Raw genomic sequence first — 17,737 nt, forward strand, 5'->3', positions numbered from 1 at the left:
ATGAATGTGGCAGTGCTCCAACGGGCAGCTTGTCTCCCAAAGCACCACTTCCTGCTCCTCGCCTGAAGAGGGCACCATCAGAACAGGAGCGAGCGAGTACCAGCAGCAACCCTGCAGAAGCTCTCTCTCCTCAGAAGGGTTAGTACCTACAGCACTGTGCAAAAGTCTTGAGTCACTCTGATTTCTTTATATTTTTCTTTCAAGCCACCGGACCTCCTTATACTTGTTTTCATTGTTTTTCATTGGACACCGTCATTTTCGGTCCAGTCCTGGATGATCTCGTCACAGCTGATGAGACCGATGGACAGAAAAGTGCCGTCATACTTTGGTCCACCGTGCAGTACCGTCTGCACATTTTTCAGCAGAACAATGATCCCACATACGATACCAGTGCAGTAAAACCACTATGGGTCATGGATCGGCCTCCCCAGAGCATGATTGAAGCAGCACATCTTGGTTTCCTTTGCATGGATCAGATGTTTCAATAAATCGCAGCACTTATTTTTCATTATCCTGGTAAAATGTAAAGAAATGAGGCGTCACACAAGACTCATATATGTAAAACCTTTCAATAAACAATTTAAGATAATCAATCTTTATTAAAAGGCATCAATCTCAGTCTATAAACATTATAGTTCAGGTATTATTTATTTATTACTTATTTTTTTATTGATAAGGTGGTTTAAATTCGGCACAGATGGTCACTCAGACGATGTCAGACAGCCACGGCTGCTGAGACGCTTCCCTGCGATGAAGGCTGCACGACTCGCCGCTCTGGCAAAGCACAACACTTAATTTACCAGGTTCCTGCATGTTTAATGGAGGCTTCCAGGGCCGTGTTTGACGCCTCCACACGCCACACATGTTACGTCTGAAGCGATGGTCTGTCACACTTAAAGCAGATGCGTTCAATCCCAGCCTGTACTTGATACGTCCAAATGTCACTGTGCGGGGGATTTGGTAGTTTAATGCTTTAGTTGTGTAATTAACGCTCACAGGGACTCAGTGTTTTTCCTTAAAACAGCGACTCAGCTGCGCGATAAGAAAAAAAGACGACTTCTCTTCTTTTTTTAATTGTTGTGTAAAAAGATGTGATTTTAAAGTCAAAGAGACGAGAAGAAAAGGTCATTTGTACGTTTCCAGGACAGTTTATTGCACTCTTCAGCTGATGAAGTGTTGCAGAATATCTCAGTGTGAACCACAGAGTTGTTGTTTTAACCTCGTTCAATATTTTATTTTTAAAGCAAACTTACACCCACTAGCTTTAGGATCACCACAATCCTCTTTATGGAATCTAAACTATCAGAGCTCAGCAGCTAATGCTAAAAAGTCTGATCATCAGTTTGCATCCACGTGTTTAATGGGTGCAGATACATGCAACCCTGCACATTAGCACACAAATATTATACCAATTATATATTCACGAAAACTTAAGGAAAGACTGATCTGTTCGTACAATAAGATGTGTAATTTGTCCAATATTATTCTCAGAAGATGTCTTAAAAGGCACCGACACCAGCAAACACAGAGCAGAGGTCCAGTGGAGGTCGGGACGCCTGTCAATCAAACGGCCTGCGGCAGTTATGCTAAACTGCTTTAAAATTTACTCAATAATAAAAAAGCTTTTTTAAAATCATCCACTATGAAGTTATATTGGAAAGATTATTGAGACACTTTTTGCATCAAGCTGTAAACAAACTTTGCATTTTAACAGAAGAGGCTTTGGGGATGGAGCCGCACCTTCAAGTGGCCATTAGAGGAACTGCACTTTATTTATTTCCTTAATTTTCATTAGTTTCTTTGATACCGTCTTCATCCTGTAGGATAGTACCTTTCTGACTTCCAACACTTACCTTTGCATTCAAACCGGTTCCTAATCAGTCATCGGTAGTTCATATCTGCTGTCCAAGTCCACGCTGGGAAATCAAATGAAGCCGCTGAGAGTTTTCAGCTTCAAATTCGTGTCGGTCTTTACGGACAGTGTGTCCTTCTCTTCCAGCAGGTGAGAGTTCCACAGACGGCGATGTGTTTGATGGATCCGTCGAAGGCGCAGCGTCTGGCGCGGGCAGCCAGCGGTCGTCATCTCTGAAGAGGACAGTCAACCTTTCAGCTGCAAGCGAGGACAACCGAGAGCGCACCAAATCCCTCCCTGCCTACGGTACAACCAGTCACACTTACAATCACTGCATGTTGGTGCTCGATGGATCAGTCAGGAGGATGATCTGCTGTATTCTGTCTCTGCAAAGATGTTTTGAATGCCCAGAGCATCACGAGTAATCTGCAAAACCTCAGGCCACAGCAGCTCGCAGCATCCTCCCTGCTGATTGGGTCTAGTACTGTATGAATAATAATCACATCCTCTTTTTATAAAAACAAGCAAACCTCATAGTAAAGTATACAGACTGTATTCCACAGGCTTGAGGTGGTGTTAGAGTGCATCAGTATGATTATCTTTATCACTCTCTGCAGTGAGGCCTCCATCTCTGTCTGACGCACCTCCGAGTCCAGCTGATGAAGAGGCCGATCTCAAGTCTAACAGCAAATCAGAGGACGAGTCCAGTGATGACACGACATCAGTCTGACACCTGTAAGGTGTTTGCAGTCACCTAAATCCTGCTCGGCCACCTTTAAGGAGGCCGATCCCGTTCATACAGACAAAGACACACGTGTAAATATTTTTCTTTGTACGTGCAGTGGATGCTGCACTTTGTCATGCTGTTATCAGTGGGACTTTCCCGACCTTGGATTAGTCCCAGCTGTCAAAACAACGTGCACATCAAAACAACCCCAAAGCTCTAATAGGACCATGAAGAGCAGGAGGATGGGTTTTATCTGTGGCTGCTTAGATGAACATACTCAGCAATAAAAAGCTCACTTAGTCCAAAGCACTGAGGAAAATGAGTCTGACTTGTTGTTTTTGTGCGACTGTAAGACGGTCAAAGTCTAAAAATCTTTCTTTATTATCTTTAAATCAGCAAATTCAAAGCAGCTGGAAAATTCTCAAACTCATTAGAAGAGCAACAAACCAGTCAAAAAATTATCTTCTGAATTTTCTGTCGCACCGTTCTGATAGCGAGATAAATCATAAATCAATCTGCACATTGTGACAGTGATGTTTCCTCAAAGACACGCGTGTTTGAGAGCGAGTCCACTCCATGGACTTGCAGCAGAAAAGGAACAAACTGAACTCCGGCCTGGAACATTAAAAGCAGTGACTGGAGGTTGGGGATGCTTTATATAAGCAACGTATTAGCTTGTGCCAAATGTAACAGATGTTGATTTATGTGTAAAAGTGCTAGACTCCAGCTCTAATGTCATAAAGCAGCATTAAATATAAGGTTAATGTCCACGACCAGCCAGCAGGCTGAGATGATTCCAGATGTTCCCAGGATAAAACACAGAGTAGGGACGATTGTTAAACCAGAAACGATGCGGTGTATTTAATTAGAGCACCATCAGATTATCATTATTATTATTTATTTTTATTTTTTAATCAAGATCGAGATGTAACATTTTAGCGACATAAACGGAGCGTCAGAGGAGCAGTGAGACGATGCTGCGTTTATGTCGAGTGGACTGTAAATGCTGCTTTCGTCCACGTTCACTTCCGACTGCAAACCTCCAATTAGAGCCTTCCAGTCACCGCGGAGGGAAATGATACAGACGCCTCATTTCATCCACAGCTTGGCCTTCAGCCCAGTTGAACAGTGGGTTTGAACCCAGAAAAACAGCTGCTACGCTCATTTTACGTGATGTGAACACAGCAAAAAAACCTCAGCGGGTGGAGACAGAGCAGCTCGTGCTCCTTTTATTTATTTGCTCAAAGTCAGGCAAAAGTAAGCCAACAAGGAGGATGGTAATATTAAGATTTGAGATGCAAAATTTAAAGCAACAGTTCACCCCAAACTCACGTTTGCATGTTTTCCCCCACCCTGTATTTCTGGATTGTGTTGGCGTGGGTTCCCCGCTTTTTCTTATTTAGTTTTTCTTGATCATGAAGTGCACAGTAGTTCTTGAAGCACCTGAAAATACACCTGGAAACCTCTTTGCTGAAGTCACGCCCCTGTTTCTCATGAAGTCCACAAACTTTGCTGTGAGCAGTTTCATGTGGGAACTATTTTCTTTCTACCAAACTACAACCATCCAACAGTCTGCTCGGGCAAACGAGCACGTACCCATGTTGGGACGTGATTCCTGTTACGGGATGTAAACGCTGACGAGTCCTCTTGAGCAGAGCTGTAATGTTGGCTGTCTGCGTGCTTCTCTGGGCTGGTAGAGCTATGGCAACAGTTCCCATGTGAAGCTGCTCTTTCCACGGCTCGTGGAGGGTTTTTTATAACGAGCCGGTCATGATGTCTGGAAAGACGCATCACTGCTGAGCTATTCAAAGGTACTGTTTGGCCCTTAGAGCACCCCGAGGTGAGTTCACATCTCTGCAGCTGATCTCTCGGAAAGAATAGCACATTTGATTTGGAGGTGAACTGTCCTGTAATATTTAATTGGTTCTATCTAAATGAAAATAAGCAGTGCGTGTATCCGAAACGTCAAACTGCCTTTGGTAAATGTCACCATCTGTTACTCTTCTGCTATCACGAGTCCATAAAGTTCAGTGTTTAAACAAACAAAGTGATTTCTGTTCATCATGTACTGCTGCCCTCACCGATGTATCCTGTAAATATGAGCCGACACTGATTACAGACTAAGAGGGGTTTGTGTCATGTGATTTAAAATCCTTGGTGATGGGTTTCTTTTCTTTTTTATCTGTTTTTATAGATTTGCTGTAAATGTGACAGCGCACGGTCAGATATTTCTGTATTTGAATGTTTATACCAATAAATATTATTTTACTTGTGTCTCTCTCTCGCTCTCTTTACACGCATGTCTGTTGGGCACTCTCGCTCACCCCTCCCTTCATATATACAGACCACCAAGTCTTTATGCTCATTTGGCTGATTTCAGGCGACGCCTGAGCAGATTTTATTTCAGGGGGACAGAGCGTCTTTGTCTCTCTGTGAGGACGTCGGGCACGTTTGTTTCCTGCCTGTAGACTGGTCTAAAGCACCATGGACAGCACACTGGACAGACTGGACGCTGCAGGATTCTTACAGATCTGGCAACATTTTGACATAAATGGTAAGAAGGCGAGCTTTTTAATGGACCTTAAATTACTAATATATATAGATATATGAACGTATTAAAAAGATATCTGGCATACAAACTGTATAATTGATTTGAGTTTGCTACTGCTTCTAAATACAAAGTGCAAAACTTGACGTGATATGAAACCAGTGAGTTGGGACGATCATGTTACAGCAGCTTAACAAACAGACCAATAATTAAATAAAATAATAGCTTAATAATGTACAGTAATCAATAAAATGGAACAGGACACGAAGAAATGCAAAAGTCCTTAAGCAGAAAATAATGATGGAATTCAAATAAAAGTAAAACTAAACTACAATCAAATACAAAAATAAACTAATAAATTGTTGTGATTGTGATTTGTAGCTGATGGAAGTGAATGTGTGAGATGATGATGATACGTGTGAACAGTGCAGGGTTTAATCAAGCTGTTGAGACTTTCTTCAGTTCCAGCTTCAACTTTGTGACTTTAAGAGGAAACTCAGTTTTTATCTGAATTATAACAATTAATTTTAAACAAACTACATTGTTTGGAAAGATTGTAACCGTCGCAGTAAATCCTGTTATGATTCCGCTCTCTGAAAACGGCTCGTGCAGAAGAACTGAACCAGTTTAGCTGGAAGAAAGAAGTGAAACTGTATCAGTGTCACATAAGCAGTTCTACTCGAGAGTAAGTGACAGAAAAACCATCATTTTGTTTCTGTCTTAGACGACGGCTACATCGAAGCCAGTGAGCTGGAGGCCTTCTTTAAACACACGTTGCACAAACTCGGGATGAAGGTAAGAGATCCACGTGTGAGAACGGTTAACGATGAGCGAATCGTTTCCTGTTGGCCAAACGAGGTTCTGAACTACAGTTTGTATTTTTTTTAACATTTGCACTGTAAAAGTCAGACACGATTAAAACAACTATGGTAACTTTTTGGTAGCATTTGGATTTTTCTGGGTCAGCTGTCACATTTAAAGGCCTCGAAAACTTCACTGTAACTCCCAGAGGTTAAAAAATAATAAGTAAACAGGACCCAGAAATGCCCAAAACTCATTAGCTGCAGACTGACGTCCATGCTGTTTTCAGAAGGAGGAGATAACTGAGGACAAAATCAGAAGGCTGAAAGAGAAGTTCATGCCTGCGTGTGACATCGGGGCTGACGGACGTCTGCAGATCCAAGAGGTACGAGGTCAGCCTTCGATGTGTTCTGTCAGCAACCAACAAGCATATTCACTCCTGTACAAAAAAGACATACATTACAAAAAAGAAGAAGAAATTAGACTCAACAACAGATTCTTCTGTCACCTTTTCAGCTGGCCACACTGATGCTGCCAGAGGAGGAGAACTTCCTGCTTCTGTTCCGCAGAGAGACGCCGCTGGACAACAGTGTGGAGTTTATGAGGGTGAGGGTCAAAGGTCAACAAATAATGGAGCGATGAGGAATGGAGGAGGAGGGGGAGGATGGGTATTTAATGAGTATCAGTGTGGAAGAGCATTTCACAAATCAGAGATTAATCAATATCAACAGTTTTGTTTCCTTTTGGTATTTATGTGCACATTTCTGAAACACCATGAGTCACAAAATGCTCAGAATTATAATTACATAGATAATGCATGCAAATAAAACAAAATACTAAATGAAACTGTAAAGGCGTTAACCTTTTAATTTAATAGACAATCAATATTCCCTGTCTTATCAATCATTACGAATGACACCGCTCTGCAGCCCCTAATCTCTTTGTAGGGCGAGAGTGTTCAGCTGTTGGCAGTGGTTGGTGAGGTGTGGATAAAGGCACACCTGAGGGAGGCTTATTATGTAATTTAAATTAAAACCTCTTCTTTGTGAAATTCTGGTATTAGTCTCCATATTTATGTTGCAGCTTTTGAGTCGTAACAGAGGAGAACCTGGATTTCTTTCTTTATTTTTAACCATGGACACTTTGGTAAAAACACGTCGGGAAGCTCCACCTTCTCTGGTTTCCTCCTTGGACATTGCTTCAGTTACTTTAAACTTAGTTTCAGCAGGCTTCTCGCTGACACCATCCTCCTCCCGTTCTCTGCTTCACCTCCAGCTAACCATCTTTCCTTAAATAGGAAAATGAGGAAAATTCCTCACCAAGAGAGTTGGAAACCATCGATGGAAAGTTCTGGGCCCACCAGCATGATGTTTGCTCACCATCTGCCCTACTGTTCACATTTGGCTTCCTGTGACTTTGCAATCTTCCACAACATTTACGTGAAGTTTCACACACTAGTAGAGATCCACTGTGCATCCACTGAATGATCTAAAAAGTGCAACGTGCTGGAAGAGGTCCAAAGCTGAACAAGGAAAGGACCTTGAAGGGGAGACCTGTAGGTTAGACTGTTGTCGGTGTGGCTCAACCTTCGGCACAAAGACGAACTGTAATTTCATGTTAATGGTTTATTTTTAGGATTATTCCTTTTTTTCTTTTTGCAGATTTGGAGAAACTATGACACAGACAGCAGTGGCTACATCTCAGCTGTTGAACTCAAGGTGACTGTTCAAATCTGAGGAAATATCTTAAAAGCAGACACAGCTTTCGGAGGTGGTGAAATGATTTCAGATCCCCAAAAATCAGCGATTTGCTTATTGTGTGAACCCAGATTAGATCGTTATTGGGGCTTAATTAAAATGAAAAAGCACATTTGGTGGAGTTTCTCTGTGGCAGACGCGTCTTTCTTGTGTCTTTCTTCAGGGGTTTCTTCAAGACTTGTTCCTCCAACATGGGAAGACCATCACCCCCAAAAAATTGGAGGAGTACACTGACACCATGGTAACGGGCAGTGAGGTTGGGATTTGGGGGGCAACAAGTTTGGCTCATCTTCACTCTGACGGGGGTTTTTTTTCCCCCTCTAGATGAAAATGTTTGACAAAAACAAAGATGGCAGACTGGATCTCAATGACCTGGCCAGGTACTGTTCGAATTGTTTCACTTTCTGGCACCAACGAGTGTTTTTACACCCTTTTTGCAGCAACGCCTGCAGTACTTTTTCATGGGGGTGACACAGGGGAGGGGGTGAGGATGGGAAATCGTGAGGGACATACTACATGACACACTACAGATGACAAAAATTGTATAAGCAGCACTGAGGGGGCCAGCACATTTTGGGGGGGATGGCCCCTGCCCCCCCTTGGTGGCACCCCTGTCACTTTATCGGTCATTTTCTTTGTTTTGATCGATCAGCCTCTCTGTGTTCTTTTGTTTTTGTGACCTTGCTTGTCACCGTTTTGAGTCTCTTTATGATGTTTTTACATGTTTTTCTATTTTGTTTTCATTTTCTATTGTTCTGCTTTAAAATATTTTCTTTTTTTTGTCCTTGCATCCCGATAGAATCACTCACAAAAGCCTTTGAGGGATTGAAAATATTTATTGGATTCTATCCTATTTCTATTTGACAAAAATCTGTTTCTTTTCTCCAGAATTTTGGCCTTAAAAGAAAATTTCCTGCTGAAGTTCAAGATGGATGTAAGTGTGAAGATGCTGACTTGTAGTGTAAAGTGGATAAACTGCACCTAACAACAAAGCCACTGTGACTGAATCATATTTAACCTTCCATACTCAGTTTGGATGTTCATTTATTCATATTCAGTGCAACATTCTGCTCTCAGGCTTGCAGTCAGGAAGACAGAAAGAGGGACTTTGAGAAGATATTCGCTCACTATGATGTTGTAAGTGGAATTTTGCCCACTTTAATAATCATCTCTTTCTCATTGGGCTTGAATTCTTTTGTTGTTTTGTTAATAGTACAACCAGAGAGCAGGACTGGTTCACGCAAAGCACATTTTTCATGTAGCTTTAAAAATGTGAATAGAGAAAGAAAACCTTTGAAGTTCTGACACGCAGTTATTCTTGATGATAAAATAATATTATGCCACGTGTGTGTAGAGTAAGACGGGTGCACTGGAGGGCCCTGAGGTGGATGGATTTGTCAAAGATATGATGGAGCTGGTGAAGGTATAACTCTTACTCTTACGATCCCGACAGCAGTGTTTTTGTTTAGTGCTGTTTAAATGTTTCTGTTGTTGTATGATTTTTGATATCACTCACAAAAATGCAGTTATTCTGTAACATTAAAAAAACCCTTACAGAGTAGGGTTGGTACTTTCTTTAAATAAACCTTTCTTTGTTTTAATAACCTGTAGAGACTTTTATTTGAAGCATTTAAATCCACTAAGACTTTCACAGCTATAAATTCTTTCTGCAGCCCAGCATCAGTGGGACAGACCTGGATAAGTTCAGGAAAGCCCTGATGGGTCACTGTGACATCAATGGAGACGGAAAGATCCAAAAGAATGAGCTGGCTCTCTGCCTCGGCCTTAAGCTCAGCTAACTGACCCTGGAAACATTCAAAGAAGTGTATATCCTTCCTTCCTCTGCTGATCTCTTTTACTTGCCGTCTTCTTTGTATCCTGCTGATTGTCTTAACTCGTCCCTTTTCTTTCTTCACCTGTGGTTTCTCGTCTGATCCCAGTTTTTGCAGGCATGTTGATAAATGGTGTTGTGTTTTTATTAACTGGGTCATATTTCCATAACTGTAAATATCTTTCTTTATTTGAAAATATTTTGCATTAAATGTGGATCTTGCCATAATGACATTACTCTACTGTAGATAAGTAAAACATATCTATCTGCTTTGAATTATTATAATGTTGCTTTTTCCAACGCATGCTGATTCTGCGTAATGTGACTAAATCACTGTTTGCATGACATTACTGTGAAAGTAGCAAAGATAGAAGAGATTTAATAAAAATGATTTACGTTTTGTCAGTAGTGTCTTTCTGAACATAAACCACAGGAGTCACAGACGACCGGCAGGACTCCTGAAGTCTTTTTACTGAAAAACATCAATCTGGCAACAAGGACCACCTTAGATTATTAAATATCACATAACAGGAAACAGTCCTGTTTATTACTTTGAAAATATACCTTTCATATGCTGTCCCTCCAAACTGATGCTCTAGATTTAAGTTTATATTAAAGCCTTCTATCCTGAAACTAATCAGAGGATGTGCCTCTTACGCTGAGTTAGTATAAAGTCTTAGAGGCCTGTACTGTGAAACAATTTTAAAAACTTCTACATACCCAGGACATCTTTTCTCCTATTATATTTGGCTTCATTTACCCTAACAAATCTCCACATCTACCAGAACTTGTTCACATAAAATGAGCTCAGTGAACCATGATGCCGTGTTGTGTCTGCTTTACCCCAGACAGGTTTAAGGTTTATTTGTTTATAATAAATCCCTCTGCACCCATCAGAAACTGAATAAGAAAGAAGAACATGTGCAAGAAGGCTGTAGTTGTTGCAGTAAACAGTGTGTTAAGTGGATGAGTTGTACAGGGAGCCACAGGCAGGAATGATTTCCTGTGTCGTTCAGTGGTGCTTTTCGGTAATCTCAGTCTCTCACTGAACGAGCTCCTGTGACTGACCAGCATGTCATGGAGTGGGTGGGAAGAATTATCCAACATTGTCTTTATCTTGGACAGCATCCACCTCTCCGACACCACCTTAGGAGAGTCCTGCTCCATTCCTACAACATTACTGGCCTTGCGGATCAGTTTTTTGAGTCCCCCAGCATGCAGCAGCATAAAGGATCGCACTGACCACAACAGACTCATACAAAATCCTCAGCATTGTCCAGCAGATGTTGAAGGACCTCAGTCGCCTCAAAAAATAGAGACGACTCTGGCCCTTCCTGTAAAGTGCTGTGGTGTTTTTAGCCCAGTCCAGTTTATTGTCAATGTGTACTCCAAGGTATTTATAGTCCTCCACAATGTCAACACTGACCCCCTGGATTGAAACAGGGGTCAAGTGTTTCCTGGTCTTCCTGAAGTCCACGATCAGTTCCTTGGTCTTTGCCACGTTGAGCTGCAGATGATTCTGCTCACACCACGTGACAAAGGAGTCGACCACAGCCCGGTACTCTGTCTCATCATCCCTGCTGATGCATCCAACCACCGCAGAGTCATCAGAAAACTTCTGAAGATGGCAGGTCTCTGTGCAGTGGCTGAAGTCTGTGGTGTAGAGGGTGAAGAGGAAGGGGGAGAGGACAGTCCCCTGTGGTGCCCCTGTGTTGCTGATCACCTTGTCAGACACACACTGTGGGAGACGTACATATTGTGGTCTTCCTGTCAGGTAATCAACAATCCAGGACACCAGAGAAGCATCCACCTGCATCGCTGCTAACTTATCACCCAGGAGGGTCGGCCTGATGGTGTTGAAAGCACTGGAAAAGTCAAAAAACATGACGCTCACAGTGCTCGCCGGCTGGTCCAGGATGAGCCTTTCCAGGGTCTTCATGATGTGGGAGGTCAGTGCGACAGGTCTGTAATCCTGAGGTCACTGGGACGTGGCGTCTTTGGTGCAGGGATGAGGCATGATGTCTTCCACAGCACCGGGACCCTCAGACTCAGACTCAGCATGAACACTTGATGGAAGACTCCACAAAGCTGGGGGGCACAGGCCTTGAGGACGTGGGGACTCACTCCGTCTGGTCCAGCAGACTTGCCTGAGTGGAGTCTCCTTTCAAATGTGAACCTGCAAAAAACTCCTTCCTATCTACATTTTATTGGTAAGACTAAACAAAAATATAATGCTAACAACATTTCTACAACCATGTAGTGGGAAAAAGGGACAGCATGTGGTTTTTTATGATAAAATATCATAAAGCCTCTAGAAACCAAAGTCTTGAATTTTCATCACTAGGTTTATTTTAGTATATTTCATAATTTAACACCCATTTTAAGATAATAGACCAATAAGGAATGGGGTACCTTGGTGTGAAGACATGTCAGTTTAAAGTCATTATGCACCACAAATTTGAATGTAAACTCTATTGGATTTAGGTGGCATCCAAAAACTCGTGGTTGGGTGTCTCAACAATTAGACACAGGGGCTAAAGTTCTGTCATCACTTTGGTCAGCTGATCCTGTAAGTAGTCTACAAACTACGCTGGCTAATTAGTTTAATTCCAAACAGCTGCTGAGGTGGATGGAAGGGCCTCTGCTAATCTCTCCCGCCTGATTCAAATTAGTGCTATATGATTGGTTCTCAACCTGTTGTTTGTTTGCAAGCAACAGTGCGTGCTCTGCAGGCTGCTGGGTTGTGCTTTCTGAAAGATGGCCTCTGGACCTTGTGTGAGGTAAACTTGTTTTGTTCCATTTTAGCAAATCTGTTGATATGCTGACTTTGTTTAACACACATTGTATTTCCAGGGTGTTGTTGCTCTCACTGTTGGCCTTCAGCAAGCATGCTGAGGGTGAGTATTGATGTGTGCAAACTACATTATGCAATCACTAACCTGTTAGAGCACTGTCGATTTAATTTTCTCTTTGCAGCTCTTACTTACAGGAGGAGCTACTCCAGTGTCATTAAGCCTTATTTTGGGAAGCCTGAGGATTTTCCACACAATCAGTATCTTGTCTCCAGACATAAGAGCTATGCACAACCCCGAAGCTCTCTGGGTGTTTATGGGCCTGAAAATGGGTCACCTGAGAGTTCTTACCCCACTGCTGCAGGTCTGCCTGGTGGTGCTGGTGCTTCCTCTGGTAGGCCATTAAATGGTTACCTTCAACAAGAAAGCATGTCTAGCTACAGATCTGGCTCATCACAACCCCACAAACCATCATATTACCAGGGTGATACTGATGGTGCCCTCCAGTCCAAGGATGCCATGTGGGGTTTGGCACCATCCCAGAAAAGAAACTGGATTGACGCAGGAATCGTCTCAAGTTATCCAATTGAGATGCGTTCTGTGCCCCAGCGGCCAAGTAATGAGCACCAGACCCAGCCACACGACAAGCAAGAACAGTTTAGCGATGAGTCCAGTATGTTTCAGTCTCGGCCCCAGCCTCGCCCGCTGCCCCAGCAGCCACGCTACGAGGCCAGCAAGCCCCAGGCCCAGCCTCAGCCTTTCCCCCAGCAGCCACGCTACGAGGCCAGCAAGCCCCAGGCCCAGCCTCAGCCTTTCCCCCAGCAGCCACGCTACGAGGCCAGCAAGCCCCAGGCCCAGCCTCAGCCTTTCCCCCAGCAGCCACGCTACGAGGCCAGCAAGCCCCAGGCCCAGCCTCAGCCTTTCCCCCAGCAGCCACGCTACGAGGCCAGCAAGCCCCAGGCCCAGCCTCAGCCTTTCCCCCAGCAGCCACGCTACGAGGCCAGCAAGCCCCAGGCCCGGCCTTTCCCCCAGCAGCCACGCTACGAGGCCAGCAAGCCCCAGGCCCAGCCTCGGCCAACGCCCCAGCAGCCACGCTACGAGGCCAGCAAGCCCCAGGCCCAGCCTTGGCCTTTCCCCCAGCAGCCACGCTACGAGGCCAGCAAGCTCCATGCCCAGGTACAACCCGAGCGTGAACAGTTGGGCGACGAGTCCAGTAAGTTTCAGCCTCGGCCTTTCCCCCAGCAGCCACGCTACGAGGCCAGCAAGCCCCAGGCCCAGCCTCGGCCAACGCCCCAGCAGCCACGCTACAAGGCCAGCAAGCCCCAGGCCCAGCCTTGGCCTTTCCCCCAGCAGCCACGCTACGAGGCCAGCAAGCTCCATGTCCAGGTACAACCCGAGCGTGAACAGTTGGGCGACGAGTCCAGTAAGTTTCAGCCTCGGCCTTTCCCCCAGCAGCCACGCTACGAGGCCAGCAAGCCCCAGGCCCAGCCTCGGCCAACGCCCCAGCAGCCACGCTACGAGGCCAGCAAGCCCCAGGCCCAGCCTCGGCCTTTCCCCCAGCAGCCACACTACGAAGTCAGCAAGCTCCAGGGCAGTGAAGCCAACTCTCCAAGTGGAGGTGTGCTGCAAACCAAATCTGGCATGTGGGACTTGGCTGACCCAAGAAGTTTCAGACCCATTCCAGTTTCATTAAGAAATCTCTACAGGTGGCCACAGCAACAGGCACCCATCTACAACAGATGTTAGCAATAGGTATTTCTGAATGGTTGTCTTTTATTTGTATTTGTTTTGTTTCTAAGAAGCTATAAAAACTCCATTTATTTTTCTCTCCTCAGGTTCTGGCCTCACCTGCAGTTCGTTCTGGCATGGCATCAGATTTTCTGAAATTAATAAAGTGCACAGAGCTGCAGTCCCTGGCTATTGTTAAAACCTCCTGTTTGTTCAGTTTTATGCATGCTCTTATGATAAACTGAGCTGCTCAGTAGATCTAGGTTTGTACTGTTGCTACCATAATGTTGCAGTATACAAACTGATGCACAAAAGGCACTTTTATTTCCCCCCTGAATTAGTTAAACATAAAATTCCTCTCAGGCCTTAAGCCCCAAAGATTGTAATTATCTTACAGTTGTGTAGCTTAGCAAAGCAAACCTGCTTAGCTTTAATGTTTCACCAAGTGTTCAGGGTTCACAACCACAATTTTCACTTCAAGAACAAGGGGTGGAAACATGGCAGTTTAATGCCTTCTATCAATGGCAAAAATTACAGTCCAGTCAGGACTACAACCAACCAGATGCTAAACGGAAAATGGTGGTAGTCTGCCAAGCAGGTGGTCACTATTAGGGATTAGCATAAACTAAGGCAATTCAAAGCACAAGCAGCGATTATAGCTTTGAAAGGTGTGGGTGTCTTGTTTTTGGGGCCCAGTTGTGAACTTTGATCATTCCTTCACCGTCAGTATCAGGTGTTGTCTTTTTGTGCCTTAAAAGTAAACTGTATTAACAGACTCGGATTAAAGTGTTTTTATTCTGTAGAGAATATTCACTATTGCTTTGTCTTTGGACAAAAAGTCTTGAGTATTAATATACATATCTCATAGATGTATCATCAAATGCTACTTTCTTGTCTTTTCACTTTTCTGCTGCTTCTTGCTCAAACAGAGTCCCACCCCTCCTCCTCTGATAGCTGTTATTAGCTTAGTCATCTCCAGTTTGGGGAGATAATGACAGTGCTGTTTTTTTGGACACTGACTTCCTGTGTGTGTGGTGTTTCTCCCTGTCATTAAGCAGCAAGTCTGTGTGGTCAAAATGACACAGCTTTGACTGCAGGAGACGCTTCACCATCCGATCCCAGCTCCAATGAACTCACTGTTGGTTTTTCATTTTCAGCTTTCGTAGTGTCTGTTGCTTGTTTGGGGGTTTTACCATCCTTTCCTTTACTCATAGATAGAGATATCATTTATTGTAAAACTTTTTATAGATATTTTGTAGCACACCGTTTACAGTACAGTGTTGTGGGCTTTGCTTTACATTCAATCAAAATGCACTTTAGTCAAAAGTGCATTGCAGTTCATCTGCAGTAACATATATTTGTTTTATGGATCTTTTACTCCCTCATTTATTTAAACAGTGTCAAATTGTAACAACAACCACTTCAAGGCGCTTTATATAGTAAGGTAGACCCTATAATACATACAGAGAAAAACCCAACAATTATGAGCCCCTATGAGCAGCACTTTGATGACAGTGGGAAGGAAAAACTCCCTTTTAACAGGAAGAAACCTCCAGTCAGAAACTGCATGAAAGGCTACGGTTTGCAAGGCAGATGCAGCTGCTTAAATCAAACTCTATTGAACAAAGTGTTTCAAAGATGATTAAAAAGCTAATAAAAGAAATGACATACTTCAATAACTGACATATAATTAACAACACAAATCAAATAAATTAATTACAAATTTGAATGAGTAAAACATTACAAAAAATTAATTGATAACAGTTAGAAAATAAAATAAGCTATAAAGAAAGATAACTTTAGATAAAATGGATTAAAAGGAGTACACCATGTACAAAGTGTGTATGAGTCCTGATCAGTGAATAAAATAACATAATCCAATGGTAAAGACTAGAAAACAGCCATCCCTGTGGTTTAAAGAAAACAAAATAAACTGGAAATAAGTTTGAATATTAGTCCAAACAGAATTTCTATAATGATCGATTCTTTCGATAGCAGATATTTATGTTTGTTAAGGTTCAAAAATTGAGGAAGGAGAGTACAAACCACCATGGTCCAGAAGCTCTTGGTCAAACAATGATTTTAATACACACGTGGGAAGATCGCTACAGACAGCAATTGATCTTCGACTTCCTCAAAGCATACACAGATTTTTATAGCATCAGGGTTTGATTTACTGACGCCCCTTCATGCGTCACAGACAGGATATATACACATACGTCAATATCAAAACCACAACGACTTTTGACACAATTTAAAAGAACAATTGTCTTCTATCTTCATAACAGGTGCTTCCTGTCACTGCCGGATGCTCGCTTGTCATCTTGACACCTCAGCAGCAGTTCGGTGACAAACTGCTTTTTGCAATCCCAGCAAAACATGATTAAACTTTCATCTATAAATGATTCTCTCTAACTGAGTGTGTGTGTGTGTGTCTGTGTGCTAACCACAATTGCACCCTGTTTCACCTCGCTGACTAGCTCCTGACCTCTAACCAGACAGAGAGACAGAAACCACTCTCGTATATGTAATAATCGAACTGAAACTATGGATATATCATCTACTTAAAATAAATGTTTTAATCAAGAACCTCTACTAAAAGCTTAATAAAAGAATATAAACGTATAACAGAATCTTTTGAATAACCTAGACTTTGCTTTCACTTCTGCAAACTCTCTGCAACTTCCTGTCAGCCTGCAACTTAGTCTTTCTGAAAGACACACACTGTTTAAACCTCTGAATGCAATATAAACTACAGATTATATTCTTAATGCAATGGTACTGTTGATAATTATTTAACAATAGCAGTAAAATAATTTCCCTGCTCCACATGTTCTAGAATCAGTTCTCGTACTTAAGTATAGATATTTTAGTAATTTGAGGTAAATTTGTAGTTTATCATTAACAAGAACAGTAACTATATTACTGGAATTGTCTAAATGACGGTAGGAACTACAACAGTCTGTTGCAGGGCAAACACAGAGAGAGAGAGAACCACTCACACTCACATTCACCCCTATGAGCAGCTTAGAATCACCAACTAACCTGACCCCACTCACTTCACGTTTTTCGACTGTGGAAGGAAGCCGGAGTATCCTGAGAGAACCCACACCAACATACCAACTCCGTGCAGAAAGGCCCTGGCCTGGATGAAATTCTAACCACCACACTAATGTTCAAATACCATTAAGAGCACTGCACACTGTGAGGCAACAGTGCTACTGCACCACCTGAATATCTAATCCAATAGTATTTTTTAACATCTGTTAGTTTCTTACTATTTCTTACTTTTTTCTTGAAGTTTCTTGAAGTTTGCAGCAGAATAGCTGTTTCCTCTGTTGGAAGAGGCGGCCATCTTGGAAAATGCTATCGCGTTAAAATTCTAGTGACTGACAGGATTTTTCAAATTAACGGCTCCAGAGAGACAAAGACACAAGATTGTAACAATTCTCTACTTCTCTAGTTGTGTAGTGTGTTCTCTCATAGAGTCCTCAGAGGTCAAAGAATATAAAACAGCTCACAGTAAGATGTAAAGACCAAACATGACTAAACATGACCCGTTATGGGTGGGTGGAGGTGAATGCTCTGTTCTTTCTGCTTCAGTATCTTGTCTTGATAGTTCAAACTACAGAAAACAGAATGCTCTTACAATCATCTCTACCAAGAGGTGATTGTAATGTTTGTTATGTGGTTACATGTAA

General features: G+C 42.7%; 3 protein-coding genes across 4 annotated transcripts in view; all 3 read left to right on the forward strand.

Moving 5' to 3' along the window:
- Positions 1 to 4,737, forward strand: part of carmil1 (capping protein regulator and myosin 1 linker 1) — a 30,447-nt gene extending 25,710 nt beyond the window's left edge. Inside the window, exons 36-38 of one of the 2 annotated variants that reach the window (XM_085347061.1) lie at positions 1 to 138; positions 2,000 to 2,158; positions 2,470 to 4,737. In XM_085347061.1, the coding sequence (XP_085203187.1) occupies positions 1 to 138; positions 2,000 to 2,158; positions 2,470 to 2,582 (410 nt within the window). In that variant the 3' untranslated portion in view covers positions 2,583 to 4,737. The remainder of the gene's footprint in view (positions 139 to 1,999; positions 2,159 to 2,469) is intronic. The other variant, XM_085347062.1, reaches the window with a different exon arrangement.
- Positions 4,738 to 5,057: 320 nt separating this feature from the next.
- On the forward strand, positions 5,058 to 9,484 carry LOC146609132 (secretagogin-like). The gene is made up of 11 exons (XM_085346374.1): positions 5,058 to 5,133; positions 5,852 to 5,922; positions 6,218 to 6,313; positions 6,445 to 6,534; positions 7,590 to 7,646; positions 7,849 to 7,926; positions 8,010 to 8,065; positions 8,574 to 8,619; positions 8,763 to 8,822; positions 9,040 to 9,108; positions 9,359 to 9,484. The coding sequence occupies exons 1-11, from the start codon at positions 5,064 to 5,066 to the stop codon at positions 9,482 to 9,484; spliced, it is 819 nt and encodes a 272-aa protein (XP_085202500.1). The 5' UTR covers positions 5,058 to 5,063.
- A 2,789-nt stretch (positions 9,485 to 12,273) lies between these two features.
- Positions 12,274 to 14,054, forward strand: LOC146609133 (uncharacterized). Its single transcript, XM_085346046.1, has 5 exons — positions 12,274 to 12,296; positions 12,370 to 12,413; positions 12,493 to 13,052; positions 13,275 to 13,775; positions 13,872 to 14,054. The coding sequence occupies exons 1-5, from the start codon at positions 12,274 to 12,276 to the stop codon at positions 14,052 to 14,054; spliced, it is 1,311 nt and encodes a 436-aa protein (XP_085202172.1).
- Positions 14,055 to 17,737: the final 3,683 nt, after the last annotated feature.

Source organism: Diplotaxodon limnothrissa, linkage group LG22 (assembly GCF_057381915.1).
Source record: "Diplotaxodon limnothrissa isolate DT_005_m linkage group LG22, D_limnothrissa_male_GT1.1, whole genome shotgun sequence".
In the NCBI taxonomy this organism is placed as follows: Eukaryota; Metazoa; Chordata; class Actinopteri; order Cichliformes; family Cichlidae; genus Diplotaxodon; species Diplotaxodon limnothrissa.

Coding starts and splice junctions, on each gene's coding strand:
- LOC146609133 (XM_085346046.1), top strand. CDS start 12,274: ATGGCCTCTGGACCTTGTGTGAG. Junction 13,053..13,274: donor ACGAGGCCAGCAAGCCCCAG/GCCCAGCCTCAG, acceptor CCCCAGGCCCAG/CCTCAGCCTTTCCCCCAGCA. Junction 13,776..13,871: donor CCCAGCAGCCACGCTACGAG/GCCAGCAAGCCC, acceptor TTCCCCCAGCAG/CCACACTACGAAGTCAGCAA.
- LOC146609132 (XM_085346374.1), top strand. CDS start 5,064: ATGGACAGCACACTGGACAGACTGGACGCTGCAGGATTCTTACAGATC. Junction 8,066..8,573: donor GATCTCAATGACCTGGCCAG/GTACTGTTCGAA, acceptor TCTTTTCTCCAG/AATTTTGGCCTTAAAAGAAA. Junction 9,109..9,358: donor ATATGATGGAGCTGGTGAAG/GTATAACTCTTA, acceptor TTCTTTCTGCAG/CCCAGCATCAGTGGGACAGA.